The sequence below is a fragment of the Mytilus galloprovincialis genome, chromosome 1 (genome assembly GCF_965363235.1).
Source record: "Mytilus galloprovincialis chromosome 1, xbMytGall1.hap1.1, whole genome shotgun sequence".
NCBI classification, from domain to species: Eukaryota; Metazoa; Mollusca; class Bivalvia; order Mytilida; family Mytilidae; genus Mytilus; species Mytilus galloprovincialis.
Window position 1 is genome coordinate 89,105,361 of NC_134838.1, and position 21,192 is coordinate 89,126,552.

Genomic DNA, 21,192 nt, shown 5'->3' on the forward strand with positions numbered 1-21,192 from the left:
TAAATATTTGAACTAGATCTTACAAAGATTTACATTTTTATTAAAATAATTGTTTCTTCAATAGCTCTTTGCATCCGTGACAGCTGTTTATTCGGGACAATTATATAATTTTTAATGTAAACTTTGCTGTAAAACGCACTTACGCATGTGAGATTTCCGCGGGGTTTTGGTGAATGTAAACAGAAAGATACGAGGACCGAGAATACTGAACACAAACAGAGAAAACGTTATTTAAATGGTATCTTTGTGCTTCTGAAGGTTATCGAAATGATAGTTTTAAACATATACTCAAATTTAAATACGTCGGATATCTTTTTAAAAGGTAGTTCTTGTTTTTCAATTAAGATACTTTACAGTGATTTGTGAATATATATTTTACGATCAACTGCATAGCCTTGCATCTTTACCATGTAAACATTTCAATTACAAAATTTCAATTTGTTTTCAATTCCATGAGTAAAGGTCTTGATAGTTCAACTTCACAGTGATACTGGTAGAACTGTACATAACATAGATTTAAAGACTCTAACTATGCCAAATCAAACATTTCTTTATGGTACATATATCACGGAAGATTTCGAAATGGAATAGTTCATTTTCATCGTCATTAATAGGTATCACAATCATGTCAACATTTTATCATATTGTTTGCACCGTGTCCAGTACAAATCATCTTAGATAAACAACAACAAACATAGCCCGAGTAGTCAACAGTAGGTCGTGTGTGAGTAGCTACAATGTTTTGCAAATATGAGACAGAAACAAAAAGTGTACTATAACTTAGTACAAAGTGTAAGCTACGACTTCGATCGTTCGTTCGTGTTATAAAGAAATCCAGGAAATGAAACATATTTGAAAATTAAAAGACAGTTCGTCTCCAAAACGATAGATCACAAACAGCCATTATAAACTAGAAATGCTAATGGTTTGAATATCTTAAAAGCAAATATTGTCTTTCAATTGGATTTTTATTAAGAGTAAAACGTTACATAACGTTAAATTGCTAGTAATTTTTCAATTAAAATCATTTCATTACGTCATTCTTCAATTAAAAAGTATAATGTACGAAAACCTCGCTTTGCACTTAAGAAAAAAAGTACAGAGCGAGGTTTTCGTACATCATACTTTTTAATTGAAGAATGAATCGATTGGTCTTTAAAGAAATAATTTCATTTGAAAAATTACGAACGATCTAACGTTTTGTATGTTTAAATATACAAAAGATATGCATCAATCTTTTTCTTATCTATCATATTCTGCGATACTGATAAAGCATCATTTGCTGATTATATCATTGAATATAAATAATGTAATACTTATACATTTTGCATGAAAATATCAACAACAGTACAGTGAAAAACAAAACTGGTCAAAGGGAATAAAAAACATTTTTCCATCCTCATTTCATGTTAGAAAGGAAGCTTCCGTTGTAAACTGCCAATTGATATCTCACTTTACAATTTATAAAGCAAAAACTATATGATTTACTCGTTCTTCTGCACGAAAAATTAATAATTGGTTACACACATTTATACTAAAAGTCTCATTAAAAAACGTTAATTACACAGATTTAAGATATATTTTATCTTGACTCTTTTCTGTATAATAATGAAATTACTATCTCTAATCATTAGACGACTTTCATAACAATGATTTCGAATATATATTGTTTCCAGAAACTTTTCCGTGAAATGTGCAAAACCAATTGCGTTTATTTTGTTTTTCCCTTGTTCAAACTGGACAGAATTTTGTTACCACTTGTAGTACCAGTATAAACGAAAATAGACTCTGGTCACTTTTTTTAACAAAAGCTATAAATTTCATGTATACACAAGGACACAAAAACGAGCTTTTTATGTATGTCACCATTGAACCATCATTCTTGTGTCCTTTTTACATTCATAGCAATCATTGTTCAAATTCTTACGTACGTTGCTATTTCTTTTAAAAAAAAACCAAGCCAACTTCAAATATTAAGAAGGTGTGTTGAAAATTTAATGAGCTACAAACATCAAGGTCATTGTACAAATGTAAGATATTTCACTTTAAAAGGAGGGCGAAGGATACCAGAGGGACAGTCAAACTCATAGATCGAAAATAAATTGACAACGTCATGGCTAACAAATAAAAAGACAAAGTATAATTCAGAAGGTCACATACGTGGTAAAAAGGGAAGTGGATTGTAATTACGACATAAGGAACATATCTGATATCATCTGTGGAACGGTTATTTCATAACGGTCAATCAACTCGTGATGGCGTCCGTAAAGTTTACGAAGGGATGATTTCAACTGTTCCATTTGGAACTCTTGGTTTAATTGCTTCCTGGTGAGCAGCAAACCTCTATCTAGGAAATCATGATAGATAATACAAGCCTGGAAATATCGTATCAACTGGGAGATATATACTCCGTATGCAGGCGCTGCTGGAATGTTGCTACAAAGAAATGAAAAGTTCACATTTGGGAAGCTAAAATCGTCTCTTTTGTCGTAAAGTTTTGTTTTTAACCGACCCTCGTTGTCAATTTCTAGATATAAGTCAAGATATAAGGCAGACATAACTGTATCTATTGTATCCTTTATCTCTAGCTGGATTGATAGATGCATTCAACATAGTCACCAAATTTGAATTATTTAGGTAGAGAACATCATCTATATAGCGGAAAGTAAATTAAGTTAAAGGATATCAGTAACTTCTTATATTTCTTCCTTCGAAGTTTATAAAATTATACAGTTTAAAAAAAGTATATTTGAATAATTTTTAACGTTTTTTAAATTATGATTATATTGTTTTAGATAAGTGTATAATTGTATAGTTTAAAACGGATATCTATTATACAAATTTAATGCTTTTAAAAAAGTGTAATATGATTGTGTACATACAATAATAAGATAAAATAATATTTATTTTATTAAAGTGTCACCATCCATTACAGTATCTCTCTCTATATATACACATAAAGTCATAATAGTAAAAGGATACCAGCCGAAAACAACATAAGAGACACTGCCATTAAAACAAACATCCAATACATACATAAAAGGACAACTCTGTGTTACATTTAATAACCAAAAGGAAACTTAATACACTTTCGGAAAATTTATATTTGTATCTCACCTATATCATCGTTCGGTTCTGTTTTAATTTTAATGGTTTCAAAGGTTTATCATTTGCACATATCAAGAAAGGCAACAGTAGTATACCGCTGTTCGAAAGTTGTGATCATTTATAATACATAAAATATTTTATAAAAATGTATTAATTAATAAGCCTGGAGAAATAATCTGTAAAAAAACATTATTATTTCTCACCATAAGTAGTAACAATAAGATAAAAAAAAAAACCAACAACGTAAAACGAAAATTCTTGATTGTTTTACGGCGTAGACAAACTAGTCAATACAGTTTAGTCTTAAATGGTCTTTTTGATCGAAACATCATCTAGATAAGCGTGAACAAATAAAGTATGCAGTCATGTTAAGACTATCAGTCAATTTATCAGACTTAGCCACTGCGGTAAATTCAATATTGTTTAGACAATCCGGTTGCCGTCATTTCAGAACAAGGGATATTTGAACTGCCAGTAGAAAATGAGAGTACATTTCGTTATTAGTAAAACCCTTACCAGCTGGTCTTCATCGTGAATACTAAAATTGTGCTGACTGTTAAAAACTATGCTCTGTATATGTCTGTTTTTAGTCAGAAGCCTGCACATCATTTTTTTTCGTCTAGTGCCATTTGATTACAAATCAGGCTGTTGTTTTTCTCGTTTTGCATTTTGTGTGTTGGGCCTTTTTAAGCGTATTATTTTGTACTAGTTTTGCTGATTCTTATAGGTGTTTACATCCACTATCTTTGGTGGACAGTTGTCTCAAAGTCAACTGTACCCAGTCAATCATTTTAACATAAGCTACTAAGAGAAAAGAGTAAAAAGAACCGAATCTATTTTTTTTTTTACATAAATAAGGCCGTTAGTTTTCTCGTTTGAATTGTTTTACATTGTCTTATCGGGGCCTTTTATAGCTGACTATGCGGTATGGGCTTTGCTCATTGTTGAAGGCCGTACGGTGACTTATAGTTGTTAATGTCTGTGTCATTTTGGTCTTTTGTGGATAGTTTTCTCAATCACAATCATACCACATCTTCTTTTTTATACTATGAAACTGACTTTGGGACCCCATAAATATGTCCTTGTCCATAACACCAATTGTGATGTAAAACAATTGATTTTTTTTTATTTCAACGTAAGTGTTTGTAAATGATTTTCCCTAGTGATGATTTTTATTTTCATTATAAGCACGAGGTTTAGAAACAGATAATAAATTCAACCCTATATAATTACATTAGATGTATGTTTCATTATAATACGTTATTTTGATTGGCTAACTGCACATCACGTGTTATTCCTTAAGCAATTGCATTAAACAATAAAATGTATCATTCATGATGACACGCGGCCCCACAATAAAGTGCACGGGTGAATTAAATAAAAACTTTATAAAAATCGTGTTTTCATGATCCCAGCTAAAAAATGTAATTATAAGTATTGAATGCTTCTCTTTATAACTTTATAGGGTTGTAAAAACGTTGACCGTGCGCACATTTTTAGAATGAAGCGCTTCCGCGCTTTATACAAAATGTACTTCGTTCAATGCTTTTACATCCCAGTAAATTTACAAAAAGAAGCATTCAATTCTTAAATAATATAATTATAATTCAAAGTGGGGAAAATATTCCCAAAATGAATATCAATGGTCATTAATTTAACTATTATACGTGGATGTGAATTTTGTTATTGAAACATACTCTATGCCTAAGCAGATGCCATTAATCAGTTTGTCATACAATATGCTACAGTTTAATATTACTTGTTTCTGATATCTATCTGACTTATTAATTCCTCTAATAGCATTTAATTCTGTTTAGATATATCTCTTTATCAAAGCCCAGTAGGCTGAGAAAACATTATAAAACGTAATTGCCTTTATGATTAACCAAACTCAAACGCAATGCGTACTTGAACAAATGGTAAAGTTGCTAATAATACTATTTTTAAAGATTTTATGCATAATTCGAACTATTTTTCTTCTTGTTTAACCAAAAATGGTATTAGTTTGGAGGGTATGTATTAAAATTGCTTTTGATTCAGATATTACATTAACCGTTGACATGATTTAAAACAAAAATGAAATGTCTTGAATTTTCAGTTGATAATTCAAAAGTTAATAAGAAATTATGGTTCCTAATCAATCGAGAAGAGTTACATGGATTTTGGTATTCTGTTTAGGGGCAATTAGTCATAGATTCCTTTGAATATTTATACAACCCCGGTATTTATTTTGATTTGTTTTGAGTGTCCCTGATGAAGGTAATCATGAAATGGACATCGAACTCAATAACTCAGAGATTGTTATTTTAGTACGTTAGCATTAAGTATTTAAGGTCATTTTTACTGTTCCATGTCCCCAAAAAACATATTTTCATAATGATTGTAGCTAGTATTCAAATGTATCCAGCAAATGAACTTGCATGTGTGTGTGTAGCAGTAAATTTGGTCCGGTAGTAAAATTTGTCCGCCAGATTTTTTTCCCTAGTTAATCAAGTCCATGTCCATGATTTTACTAGGAATATAAGTCCTAGGACAACTATTCCTAGGAAAATAATTCCATAGCTAGAAAAATATGTCTGGCACTTATTTTCCTAAGACTTTTTTTTCTATTAGTTTTTATTATATTATAAAAATTATTCAAAAAGAAAAAAAAATCTTACTTAAGATTGGAACGTTTCATAATTTTTTCCTATTCAAATTAAAGAACCTTAGTGAGCGCACTCACATACCCAACGTCCCCACATTGTCACTGGAGAAAACAAAATTGTATAAGAAAAAAAAATGAATCCCAATTTGCTGTCGATATGCACATCTACGTAGTATGTCCTTATTATCTACAAAGTTTCATGCAATTCTGTTGTGTGCTTTCAGAGGAGTTGCGATGCCAAACTGTTGCAGTAGTATATTGAAGCAAATAAGTTCAAAGGCACGTAACTCCTAGAAAAAAAAATAATCGTAATTTCCTGTCGATATGCACATCTGCAAAGTATGTCCTTATTATCTAAAAAGGTTTCATGAAATTCTGTTGTGTGGTTTGAGAGGAGTTGCGAGGACAGGAAACATGACTGACGGACGGACAGACGGGTCAAAAACATAATACCCTCCGCATCTTCGTTGCGTGGGGTATAATAAGGGACATGTGCTTTATAACCTAGACATGTTAATGACATGGACATGATTCCTTGGAAAATTAATCTGGGACATAAATTTAACTAAAATATTGATACACAACTGTAAAACAATATTAAATATTACAGTTTAATTAACCTTTTTACCTGGGAATATTAATGACACGGACATGATTTCCTAGGAAAATTAGTCTGGGACATCAATTTTATTATATTTTTTTTACACAACTCTTTAACAATATTTATTATATTAAAACATAACATTTATATTTACCTTTTAAAACTAAGGGCATGTATGTTTTTACATAGGAATATTAATGACATGGACATGATTTCCTAGGAAAATTAGTCTGAGGACATTCATTTTAACAAAAATATAAATACGCAACTCTTAAACAGTTAAAAGATATTATAATATAATATATATAGTTTTTGGTGGGGTTCGTGTTGATTATTCTTTAGTTTTATATGTGGTGTCATGCACACTATTGTTTGTCTGTTTGTCTTTTCATTTTTAGCCATAGAGTTGTCAGTTTATTTTCGATTTATGAGTTTGACTGTCCCTCTGGTTTCTTTCGTCCCTCTTTTAATTCCGCCACATTCTCTATGTGATTTTCCAAATTCGTGGGCTTGTAATTGAGTGGTTGTCCTTTGTTTTTAGGTATTATATGGGTTTTATTCCATTATTTAGTCCATAAACCGAGCCGTTATTTTTTCTCGTTTAAAACATTTTTTAAAAATACCAAAAATATATATATATAAATACAATATTCAAAACGGAAAGTCCCTAATCAAGTGGCAAAATCAAATGCCCAAACACACCAAATAAATGAAAAACAACTGTCATATTCCGGACTTTAACAGTCATTCCTTTATGCAGAAAATAATGAATTTAATCTGGTTTTATAGCTAGCTAAACTTCTCACATGTATGACATTCGCATACAATTTCAGTATCTTGAACACATTGTGTTAACAAAACAAACAGACATAAAACGTAAAAAAGTCAAAACAATATTACAGGACTAATCAAATAGTACGCGAAATTTATAGCATTTGTAATTTCGGGTCCTTTGTAAAAAGAGATGATTTCAGCTTTCCAATTATGAACTTTCCATTTTTCCTATCATGATTTTCTTGATAGAGGGTTGTTGCTCACAAGGAAGCTATTAAATCAAAAGTTCCAAATGGTGAAGTTGATATCATCTCTTCGTAAATTTTACGGACGCCATCACGAGTTGGTTGACCGTTATGGAATAACCGTTTCACAATGATATCGGATATGTTTCTTACGTCGTAACTACAATCCCCTTCCCTTTCATGAATGTGAACTACCGAACTACCTAAGATAAGGGCATACGATACAGTTGTTTAACTATTACACCACTGTCCCATATTATTTTTGGGGAAGGGCACCGACTAACATGTTTAACATTCTGTATGTGGTTTTCGCAAGTCAGGAATAAAGACAACAGTACTATATCGCTGTTCGAAATTCTCAAATAGATTGATGGAAAACAAATTCGGGTTACAAACTAAAACTGAGGGAAACACATCAAATATAAGAGGAAAACACACACAGAAACACTAAAGTGCAAAAAAAAAAAAACGACAATGCAACACACATAGAAACGAACTAGAAGATAACAATTGCCATTTTCCTGACTTGGTACGAACATTTTAAGAAAAATAATGGGTTAAACGTAGTTTTGTGGCTATCCAAACCTCCCGCTTTTACGGCAATATTAAATATAACACTTACATGAAAACATTACATTACAATACAAATAAATGGAAGAACATTCAAGACAGAGAAATACACAAACTACCAATACAGTAGACCATTACGACATGCTAATAGTTATTCAAGGTACCAGACTTATAATATGCCTGTCCCATGTCAGGAGCCTGTAATTCGGTGGTTGTGGTGTGTTGTCGTATATCATATTCGTTTTTCTTTCACTATTTTGTACATAAATCAGGCCGTTAATTTTCTCGTTTGAATGGTTTGATAATTGTCTGGGCCTTTTATAGCTAACTATGTGGTATATGTTTTGCTCATGGTTGAGGCCTTACGGTGACCTATATTTGTTAATTTCTGTGTCATTTGGTCTCTTATAGAGAATGGTCTCATTATCAATCACACCATATCTGCTTATGTTTATAAGTACTAAATGTACTACTGTTTTGGAAAATATTAAGTCGTAAACTAGGCCATACTAACCTGATTTATTATTCTTAGTGCAGAATATGAATTTAACCCCTCCACATTATATAAGTATGTGCCTGTCCCAAGTCAGGAGCCTGTAATTCAGTGGTTGTCGTTTGTTTATGTGCTACATATTTGTTTTTCGTTCATTTTTTTAATATATAAATAATATATATAATAGGGCCGATAGTTTTCTCGTTTTATATTGTCTTATCGGGACCTTTTATAGATTACTATGCGGTATGGGCTTTGCTCAATCATTGTTGAAGGCCGTACGGTGACCTATAGTTGTTAATGTCTGTTTCATTTTGGTCTCCTGTGGACAGTTGTCTCATTGGCAATCATACCACATCTTCTTTTTTTATATACACCACTATATCGATAGTTTTAGATATGACAACATATTAAACATTAATCTGTAATTAAATAATTTCAAAAGACGACCCAATTATATGGGTCTTACCGTTAACATCATTTTAATTTAAACTTTATACTGCTTATTCTTAGATATTCGACAGTAGAGTACATTTTTTAACAGATATCTGTACAGGATAAATCAACCGAGATATAATGTAATACATGTAGTTTCAATGTTTAGCTCATTCATACGAGTAAACTATCTCAGTGAAATCGTTACTGTCTGAAAAATTCAATATAATTATAGGCTTGCAGAAGTTCATAGATTGAGATTTTAATTACATTGAGTAAAAATATTAACTTTAAAGTAGTTAATTACGTTGACATATTTTTCCAACAGTGTTTAAACTAAATTAGTCACTGCTTCAAACACTTCTACGCCAGACAGCAAATAACAGTACAAGCTTTATATAGCCGTATCCATGGGGATTTATCATTGATACATCCCTGCAACGTTAAGAGAAAATTAAGGATGATCAAATACAAAATACAAATATGCAAAACAAAAATTATAACAAGCCTTTTGTGTTATTGTCATCTTTTGTCATCAAATAATTTAAAAGTGTCCAGTTACATAAGAACCAGGAAGTGATGAAAACATGACAAACATGACACAAATGACAAACAAAACCCATTCAAGGTAACATTAATTTTAAGTTCAAAATGTATAACGGTGCACAAATATAACTAACGTTTTCTCTTCCTGTTCTAGTATTTTAGTACTAAAAGTATATAATTTGTCATTACATCCCATCTCCTTTGTTCTAACAGGGGTGATCTGAGCCGGATAATAGTGGGGCGAGTCGGTAAAACAAGAGTGGGCGATTTTTTTCATAAAGTGGCGATATAGGTTGGGCCGATTGGCCAGTGGGGCGAGTTTACATTGTTTGATATCTACTCATCGTGTTCGGGGGTCAAAAAGGGTATAAATCATATAGTAATGTATAAAGTATAATTATAATGGTTGTGTGGCGTTCTAAACTAGATTTTATGAATTGTAAAATGGTTTTTCGTCTAATCTAAAACAGCTGGGATGTAAAATAGTTATCCCACTCGGACTTGGTGTGTCATCGTGGGATAACTATTAAATGATTGAAATGCATTAGAAATTACCGAATAACTCTTGCTATTTCTATAATTCTAACCAAAATTTATTTAATCATTTCTCTAAGTTTCAGACATACAAAAACAATAAACCTACCATTTCTAACTCAGGACGCGTGTCACTTCAAAATAAGATGGTCAGTTCGTTGGGTTTTCTTCGATCGTGTTTTAAAATCCTTCTAACTTGATTCTTACAGAGACTGGCACTAAAAGTTAAACTTTTTTTCATTTGATGAGGATAACACTCTTCTCTCCAGGTCTAATTGTAGTATGTTTATTGTGAATACAATTTTGCAGTGTACAGTTAAATCAAAATAAAATGTTTCATTTACTAGAACAGTTATATCTGGTGCAGAAAACTTGGTATCGTTTATGTTATTATTCAGGCTTCTGCTGGTAGTAATACTCACCAAAAAAGCATTTCACATATCTAAATGCTCAATACAATTGAATTTTAGTATTATATGTTTTAATATTTTCAGTATGCAAGAGGTAAAAAAAACTATTACTTTGTTCCGACGTAGTCGGTATAGTTTCGGTTTGTGCCCTTTGAACTTAAGAACGCTTAACTATGAATACGAATGCTCGAAAATCCTTTCTGTGATTGGACAAAATGCTGTCATGGTGGGTGATTTGGTTGTGTTTGAAAAAATGTCTCGTTAATTATATCCTGATGGAAAGCAAGTGAAAAACTTCAAATATTTGAACTAGATCTTACAAAGATTTATATTTTTATTAAGGCCACACCAATTTAATTTCTTGTTCTACGGATTTTTGGACTCCAAAATTTGGGGCGAGCGAGCGATTTGAAAATTTTAATAAAAAAATATTTATTTTGTAAATTTTTGAGGCGAAGCTTGAAAAGTAAAGGCGAGCGATTATAATTTTTTTTTGTAAACATAAAATAGGAAGTTTTGATAATATTAAAACTTGATTTATCACTTGTACTTTGGCATTTCTTTAATTTTTGAAGTATGTTTTCCCTGTTCACCAAGAAATAATTAAATCTGGTCTATGTATGTGTGACTGACAATGAGACAATTCTCCATTCAAGTCATAATCAGTTTGGGGGCAACCCCTGATGTTATAAATATCCCTTTTACAAGTTTTATGAGGGATCAATATAAGTTATAATATATTTGTTTGTACAAAAGGGCTCATATTTTCTCAAAGAACTATATATCTATAGATCTGGTATTAATTGTTTAAAACATGTCCAAGAATTTTGTAATATTCCTGGACTTTAACCATGTGAAATTAACACATTTACTTTACAAATGTAACAGTTTAATATTATTCAAAATAAGTAGACCCCTCTTTTAGAAAAAGTTGTTTAAAATCAGATGTAACTCTCCTCTTTTTGAGTACAAAGTTCTAAGTTTTCAAAGATTTTGTACAGAAGAACTATACAAAATTAATCCTTGGTATTTCTATTTTCTTTTCTACATCAGTAAAATGACTCCTTGTCTGAAAAAAGGGGGGTGTCTCAACCTGACAATAACAAACACCAGTCAAAGTACGGCCTTTTACACAGAGCTTTGATACATACCAAACAGTAAGCTATAAAGGACCCAAAAATTATTAGCGTACACAATTCGAACAGGAAAACCAACGATCTAATTTATATATCCAAACGGGAAAAATACTAATCTTTGGAACAACATCAACAAACGATAACTGCTGAACGACAGGCCCCTGAATCAAACAGGACAGGTGCATAAACATGCATGCTGCGGCTATGGATAGTTTTGTTTCGCCAGCATTCAATATAATTGCAGTTGAGGGCAAATCCTTCAAAAGTTCTTTGTACTTTATTCTAACAACGAACATTTTTTAATAGGGAATATAAGTTAGGGGGAAAGAAACCAATGTTTTGTTCTTTACAGGTATTTCCGCTGTGTCCCACTTTGGATGAATAGGTTTCATGCTGGAACAAATATTCTCACAGATATTTACACAGTGTGGTGGGGTGCTTTTATGTTTAAAATCGTTATATACAGAATAGACTGTGATTTTAAAAACAAATGTTGATATCTTTTTATAATATTTACACAAAAAAACGATGCAGGAAATGGACATGATTACATTTCCGGATGCGGGAAGCGGGAATATAAAAAAAATAAAAAAATTCTGTTTTGAAAAAAATAGGTGCGGGCGGGTCCGTCGAACAAGGAATCAAATTGGTGTGGCCTAAAATAATTGTTTCTCCAATAGCTCTTTGCATCCGTGACAGCTGTTTATTCGGGACAATTATATAATGTTTAATGTAACTTTGTTGTACGAACGTACATGACTTTTAGAAAGCACCTACGCATGTGAGATTTCCGCGGGGTTTTGGTGAATGTAAACAGAAAGATACGAGGACCGAGAATACTGAACACAAACAGAGAAAACGTTATTTAAATGGTATCTTTGTGCTTCTGAAGGTTATCGAAATGATAGTTTTAAACATATACTCAAATTTAAATACGTCGGATATCTTTTTTAAAGATAGTTCTTGTTTTTCAATTAAGATACTTTACAGTGATTTGTGAATATATATTTTACGATCAACTGCATAGCCTTGCATCTTTACCATGTAAACATTTCAATTACAAAATTTCAATTTGTTTTCAATTCCATGAATAAAGGTCTTGATAGTTCAACTTCACAGTGATACTGGTAGAACTGTACATAACATAGATTTAAAGACTCTAACTATGCCAAACATTTCTTTATGGTACATATATCACGGAAGATTTCGAAATGGAATAGTTCATTTTCATCGTCATTAATAGGTATCACAATCATGTCAACATTTTATCATATTGTTTGCACCGTGTCCAGTACAAATCATCTTAGATAAACAAAAACAAACATAGCCCAAGTAGTCAACAGTAGGTCGTGTGTGAGTAGCTACAATGTTTTGCAAATATTAGACAGAAACAAATAGTGTACTATTACTTAGTACAAAGTGTAGGCTACGACTTCGATCGTTCGTTCGTGTTATGAAGAAATTCAGGAAATGAAACATATTTGAAAATTAAAAGACAGTTCGTCTCCAAAACGATAGATGACAAACAGCCATGATCATAAACTAGAAATGCTAATTGTTTGAATATCTTAAAAGCAAATATTGTCTTTCAATTGGATTTTTATTAAGAGTAAAATGTTACATAACGTTAAATTGCTAGTAATTTTTCAATTGAAATCATTTCATTAAGTCATTCTTCAATTAAAAAGTATGATGTACGAAAACCTCGCTTTGCACTTACAAAAAGTACAAAGCGAGGTTTTCGTACATCATACTTTTTAATTGAAGAATGAATCGATTGGTTTTTAAAGAAATAATTTCAATTGAAAAATTACGAACGATCTAACGTTTTGTATGTTTAAATATACAAAAGATATGCATCAATCTTTTTCTTATCTATTATATTCTGCGATACTGGTAAAGCATCATTTGCTGATTATATCATTGAATATAAATAATGTAATACTTATACATTTTGCATGAAAATATCAACGTGAGTACAAACAAAACTGGTCAAAGGGAATAAAAAACATTTTTCCATCCTCATTTCATGTTAGAAAGGAAGCTTCCGTTGTAAACTGCCAATTAATCGTTCTTCTGCACGAAAAATTAATAATTGGTTACACACATTTATACTAAAAGTCTCATTAAAAAACGTTAATTACACAGATTTAAGATATATTTTATCTTGACTCTTTTCTGTATAATAATAAAATTACTATCTCTAATCATTAGACGACTTTCATAACAATGATTTCGAATATATATTGTTTCCAGAAACTTTTCCGTGAAATGTGCAAAACCAATTGCGTTTATTTTGTTTTTCCCTTGTTCAAACTGGACAGAATTTTGTTACCACTTGTAGTACCAGTATAAACGAAAATAGACTCTGGTCACTTTTTTTAACAAAAGCTATAAATTTCATGTATACACAAGGACACAAAAATGAGCTTTTTATGTATGTCACCATTGAACCATCATTCTTGTGTCCTTTTTACATTCATAGCAATCATTGTTAAAATTCTTACGTACGTTGCTATTTCTTTTAAAAAAAAAACCAAGCCAACTTCAAATATTAAGAAGGTGTGTTGAAAATTTAATGAGCTACAAACATCAAGGTCATTGTACAAATGTAAGATATTTCACTTTAAAAGGAGGGCGAAGGATACCAGAGGGACAGTCAAACTCATAGATCGAAAATAAATTGACAACGTCATGGCTAACAAATAAAAAGACAAAGTATAATTCAGAAGGTCACATACGTGGTAAAAAGGGGAGTGGGTTGTAATTACGACATAAGGAACATATCTGATATCATCTGTGGAACGGTTATTTCATAACGGTCAATCAACTCGTGATGGCGTCCGTAAAGTTTACGAAGGGATGATTTCAACTGTTCCATTTGGAACTCTTGGTTTAATTGCTTCCTGGTGAGCAGCAAACCTCTATCTAGGAAATCATGATAGATAATACAAGCCTGGAAATATCGTATCAACTGGGAGATATATACTCCGTATGCAGGCGCTGATGGAATGTTGCTACAAAGAAATGACAAGTTCACATTTGGGAAGCTAAAATCGTCTCTTTTGTCGTACAGTTTTGTTTTTAACCGACCCTCGTTGTCAATTTCTAGATATAAGTCAAGATATAAGGCAGACATAACTGTATCTATTGTATCCTTTATCTCTAGCTGGATTGATAGATGCATTCAACATAGTCACCAAATTTGAATTATTTAGTGAGAGAACATCATCTATATAGCGGAAAGTAAATTAAGTTAAAGGATATCAGTAACTTCTTATATTTCTTCCTTCGAAGTTTCTGTATGAAATTATACAGTTTAAAAAAAGTATATTTGAATAATTTTTAACGTTTTTTAAATTATGATTATATTGTTTTAGATAAGTGTATAATTGTATAGTTTAAAACGGATTTCTATTATACAAATTTAATGCTTTTAAAAAAGTGTAATATGATTGTGTACATACAATAATAAGATAAGATAATATTTATTTTATTAAAGTGTCACCATCCATTACAGTATCTCTCTCTATATATACACATAAAGTCATAATAGTAAAAGGATACCAGCCGAAAACAACATAAGAGACACTGCCATTAAAACAAACATCCAATACATACATAAAAGGACAACTCTGTGTTACATTTAATAACCAAAAGGAAACTTAATACACTTTCGGAAAATTTATATTTGTATCTCACCTATATCATCGTTCGGTTCTGTTTTAATTTTAATGGTTTCAAAGGTTTATCATTTGCACATATCAAGAAAGGCAACAGTAGTATACCGCTGTTCGAAAGTTGTGATCATTTATAATACATAAAATATTTTATAAAAATGTATTAATTAATAAGCCTGGAGAAATAATCTGTAAAAAAACATTATTATTTCTCACCATAAGTAGTAACAATAAGATAAAAAAAAAAAAACCAACAACGTAAAACGAAAATTCTTGATTGTTTTACGGCGTAGACAAACTAGTCAATACAGTTTAGTCTTAAATGGTCTTTTTGATCGAAACATCATCTAGATAAGCGTGAACAAATAAAGTATGCAGTCATGTTAAGACTATCAGTCAATTTATCAGACTTAGCCACTGCGGTAAATTCAATATTGTTTAGACAATCCGATTGCCGTCATTTCAGAACAAGGGATATTTGAACTGCCAGTAGAAAATGAGAGTACATTTCGTTATTAGTAAAACCCTTACCAGCTGGTCTTCATCGTGAATACTAAAATTGTGCTGACTGTTAAAAACTATGCTCTGTATATGTCTGTTTTTAGTCAGAAGCCTGCACATCATTTTTTTTCGTCTAGTGCCATTTGATTACAAATCAGGCTGTTGTTTTTCTCGTTTTGCATTTTGTGTGTTGGGCCTTTTAAAGCGTATTATTTTGTACTAGTTTTGCTGATTCTTATAGGTGTTTACATCCACTATCTTTGGTGGACAGTTGTCTCAAAGTCAACTGTACCCAGTCAATCATTTTAACATAAGCTACTAAGAGAAAAGAGTAAAAAGAACCGAATCTATTTTTTTTACATAAATAAGACCGTTAGTTTTCTCGTTTGAATTGTTTTACATTGTCTTATCGGGGCCTTTTATAGCTGACTATGCGGTATGGGCTTTGCTCATTGTTGAAGGCCGTACGGTGACCTATAGTTGTTAATGTCTGTGTCATTTTGGTCTTTTGTGGATAGTTTTCTCAATCGCAATCATACCACATCTTCTTTTTTATACTATAAAACTGACTTTGGGACCCCATAAATATGTCCTTGTCCATAACACCAATTGTGATGTAAAACAATTGATTTTTTTTTATTTCAACGTAAGTGTTTGTAAATGATTTTCCCTAGTGATGATTTTTATTTTCATTATAAGCACGAGGTTTAGAAACAGATAATAAATTCAACCCTATATAATTACATTAGATGTATGTTTCATTATAATACGTTATTTTGATTGGCTAACTGCACATCACGTGTTATTCCTTAAGCAATTGCATTAAACAATCAAATGTATCATTCATGATGACACGCGGCCCCACAATAAAGTGCACGGGTGAATTAAATAAAAACTTTATAAAAATCGTGTTTTCATGATCCCAGCTAAAAAATGTAATTATAAGTATTGAATGCTTCTCTTTTAATAACTTTATAGGGTTGTAAAAACGTTGACCGTGCGCACATTTTTAGAATGAAGCGCTTCCGCGCTTCATACAAAATGTACTTCGTTCAATGCTTTTACATCCCAGTAAATTTACAAAAAGAAGCATTCAATTCTTAAATAATATAATTATAATTCAAAGTGGGGAAAATATTCCCAAAATGAATATCAATGGTCATTAATTTAACTATTATACGTGGATGTGAATTTTGTTATTGAAACATACTCTATGCCTAAGCAGATGCCATTAATCAGTTTGTCATACAATATGCTACAGTTTAATATTACTTGTTTCTGATATCTATCTGACTTATTAATTCCTCTAATAGCATTTAATTCTGTTTAGATATATCTCTTTATCAAAGCCCAGTAGGCTGAGAAAACATTATAAAACGTAATTGCCTTTATGATTAACCAACCTCAAACGCAGTGCGTACTTGAACAAATGGTAAAGTTGCTAATAATACTATTTTTAAAGATTTTATGCATAATTCGAACTATTTTTCTTTTTGTTTAACCAAAAATGGTATTAGTTTGGAGGGTATGTATTAAAATTGCTTTTGATTCAGATATTACATTAACCGTTGACATGATTTAAAACAAAAATGAAATGTCTTGAATTTTCAGTTGATAATTCAAAAGTTAATAAGAAATTATGGTTCCTAATCAATCGAGAAGAGTTACATGGATTTTGGTATTCTGTTTAGGGGCAATTAGTCATAGATTCCTTTGAATATTTATACAACCCCGGTATTTATTTTGATTTGTTTTGAGTGTCCCTGATGAAGGTAATCATGAAATGGACATCGAACTCAATAACTCAGAGATTGTTATTTTAGTACGTTAGCATTTAAGGTCATTTTTACTGTTCCATGTCCCCAAAAAACATATTTTCATAATGATTGTAGCTAGTTTTCAAATGTATCCAGCAAATGAACTTGCATGTGTGTGTGTAGCAGTAAATTTGGTCCGGTAGTAAAATTTGTCCGCCAGATTTTTTTCCCTAGTTAATCAAGTCCATGTCCATGATTTTACTAGGAATATAAGTCCTAGGACAACTATTCCTAGGAAAATAATTCCATAGCTAGAAAAATATGTCTGGCACTTATTTTCCTAAGACTTTTTTTTCTATTAGTTTTTATTATATTATAAAAATTATTCAAAAAGAAAAAAAAATCTTACTTAAGATTGGAACGTTTCATAATTTTTTCCTATTCAAATTAAAGAACCTTAGTGAGCGCACTCACATACCCAACGTCCCCACATTGTCACTGGAGAAAACAAAATTGTATAAGAAAAAAAAATGAATCGATATGCACATCTACGTAGTATGTCCTTATTATCTACAAAGTTTCATGCAATTCTGTTGTGTGCTTTCAGAGGAGTTGCGATGCCAAACTGTTGCAGTAGTATATTGAAGCAAATAAGTTCAAAGGCACGTAACTCCTAGAAAAAAAAAATAATCGTAATTTCCTGTCGATATGCACATCTGCAAAGTATGTCCTTATTATCTAAAAAGGTTTCATGAAATTCTGTTGTGTGGTTTGAGAGGAGTTGCGAGGACAGGAAACATGACTGACGGACGGACAGACGGGTCAAAAACATAATACCCTCCGCATCTTCGTTTCGTGGGGTATAATAAGGGACATGTGCTTTATAACCTGGACATGTTTATGACATGGACATGATTCCTTGGAAAATTAATCTGGGACATAAATTTAACTAAAATATTGATACACAACTGTAAAACAATATTAAATATTACAGTTTAATTAACCTTTTTACCTGGGAATATTAATGACACGGACATGATTTCCTAGGAAAATTAGTCTGGGACATCAATTTTATTATAATTTTTTTACACAACTCTTTAACAATATTTATTATATTAAAACATAACATTTATATTTACCTGTTAAAACTAAGGGCATGTATGTTTTTACATAGGAATATTAATGACATGGACATGATTTCCTAGGAAAATTAGTTTGAGGACATTCATTTTAACAAAAATATAAATACGCAACTCTTAAACAGTTAAAAGATATTATAATATAATATATATAGTTTTTGGTGGGGTTCGTGTTGCTTATTCTTTAGTTTTATATGTGGTGTCATGCACACTATTGTTTGTCTGTTTGTCTTTTCATTTTTAGCCATAGAGTTGTCAGTTTATTTTCGATTTATGAGTTTGACTGTCCCTCTGGTTTCTTTCGTCCCTCTTTTAATTCCGCCACATTCTCTATGTGATTTTCCAAATTCGTGGGCTTGTAATTGAGTGGTTGTCCTTTGTTTTTAGGTATTATTTGGGTTTTATTCCATTATTTAGTCCATAAACCGAGCCGTTATTTTTTCTCGTTTAAAACATTTAAATACCAAAAATATATATATATAAATACAATATTCAAAACGGAAAGTCCCTAATCAAGTGGCAAAATCAAATGCCCAAACACACCAAATAAATGAAAAACAACTGTCATATTCCGGACTTTAACAGTCATTCCTTTATGCAGAAAATAATGAATTTAATCTGGTTTTATAGCTAGCTAAACTTCTCACATGTATGACATTCGCATACAATTTCAGTATCTTGAACACATTGTGTGAACAAAACAAACAGACATAAAACGTAAAAAAGTCAAAACAATATTACAGGACTAATCAAATAGTACGCGAAATTTATAGCATTTGTAATTTCGGGTCCTTTGTAAAAAAAGATGATTTCAGCTTTCCAATTATGAACTTTCCATTTTTCCTATCATGATTTTCTTGATAGAGGGTTGTTGCTCACAAGGAAGCTATTAAATCAAAAGTTCCAAATGATGAAGTTGAAATCATCTCTTCGTAAATTTTACGGACGCCATCACGAGTTGGTTGACCGTTATGGAATAACCGTTTCACAATGATATCGGATATGTTCCTTACGTCGTAACTACAATCCCCTTCCCTTTCATGAATGTGAACTACCGAATTAGACTATTTACCGGATTTGTTATCTCATAAGCAACACGACGGGTGCCCCATGTGGAGCAGGATCTGCTTACCCTTTCGGAGCACCTGAGATCACCCCTAGTTTTTGGTGGGGTTCGTGTTGTTTATTCTTTAGTTTTCTATGTTGTGTCATGTGTACTATTGTTTTTCTGTTTGTCCTTTTCATTTTTAGCCATGGCGTTGTCAGTTTATTTTCGATTTATGAGTTTGACCGACCCTCTGGTATCTTTCGTCCCTCTTTTGTAGGCGACTATGCGGTATGGATTTTGCTGATTGATGAAGGCAGTACGGTGACCTATAGTTGTTAATTTCTATATCATTGTGTCTCTTTGAGAAGAGTTGTCTCATTAGCAATCATACCACACCTTCTTGTTTTTATAGCAATATTGCTTGAATCTGTTAAAATTTGTTTGAAACTAAGAAATTAAACACAATTCTGGATTTCTTAATAAAACTTTGTTTTTTATTTGATTCAGGGAAAAGTCTGTATTAGACGAAGGTACGGATTTCCTGATATTTCAATCATACCACGACGATAAGACTTTTGCTTTAGTGGGAGCTGTGTGTGCAGTATCAGGTACTGTTTTTAGATTTTAATCGTTTAATTATTCTTGTAAAATAATACACAAAAACATAATCAAAGACACTAGTCAATTTATTTTGTATGCCAGACGCGAGTTTAGTAAATCAAAATAATCTTATAGAATATAATGACGGAATTATTTAAGGTTATTGTTACTGATAACGTTTATATAATATATTGTCTACTGCTGTTACAAAATATTAGAAATTATTATAAATTAAGGAATGTATCTCCCTCATGCAAAGCTCTGATTCCTTTCACGGATTTGGCTATACTTTTTGGACCTTTTGGATTATAGCTCTTCATCTTTTATATAAGCTTTGGATTTCAAATATTTTTGCCACGAGCATCACTGAAGAGACATGTACTGTCGAAATGCGCATCTGGTGCAAGAAAATTGGTACCGTTAATTTTATTGTCTAGTTTTTCCTGAAGGCAACAAAACCCACAATTTCTTTGAAATTTGGTAGAAGGAAAAAAGTCATATACATAACATAGTATTAAGTTTATAAAAAAAAATATGGCTTGAAATACTTTCTAATGCTGAAGTTGACCTCTAGACATATATAAACTCATCATAGATACCAGGATTAGAATTTTATATATACGCCAGACGCGCGTTTCGTCTACAAAAGACTCATCAGTGAAGCTGGAATAAAAAAAAATGTTAAAAGGGCCAAATAAAGTACGACGTTGAAGAGCATTGAAGACCAAAAATTCCTAAAAGTTTTGTCAAATATAGCTAAGGTAATCTATTCCTGAAGTAAAAAAAGCCTTCGTTTTCAAAAATTGAAAGTTTTGTCAACAGTTAATTTATAATTATGAACATATCATTGATAACTCAAGTTGATATGATGCACTTTAATTGCGTGGTAATTACCCGGTATGTCTTTGATATTTTTAGTAGTAAATATATTATTCTAGGGCAGATTAAGTGTTTTATTTTGTCGTCAT

At 31.4% G+C, this 21,192-nt stretch overlaps 1 protein-coding gene across 1 annotated transcript in view; it reads left to right on the forward strand.

The window, feature by feature from the left end:
• The window catches only part of LOC143048709 (guanylate cyclase soluble subunit beta-2-like), a 49,836-nt gene that overhangs the window by 14,997 nt on the left and 13,647 nt on the right, over positions 1-21,192 (forward strand). Inside the window, exon 3 of the mRNA XM_076222589.1 lies at positions 20,132-20,232. Within this exon, the coding sequence (XP_076078704.1) occupies positions 20,132-20,232 (101 nt within the window). The remainder of the gene's footprint in view (positions 1-20,131; positions 20,233-21,192) is intronic.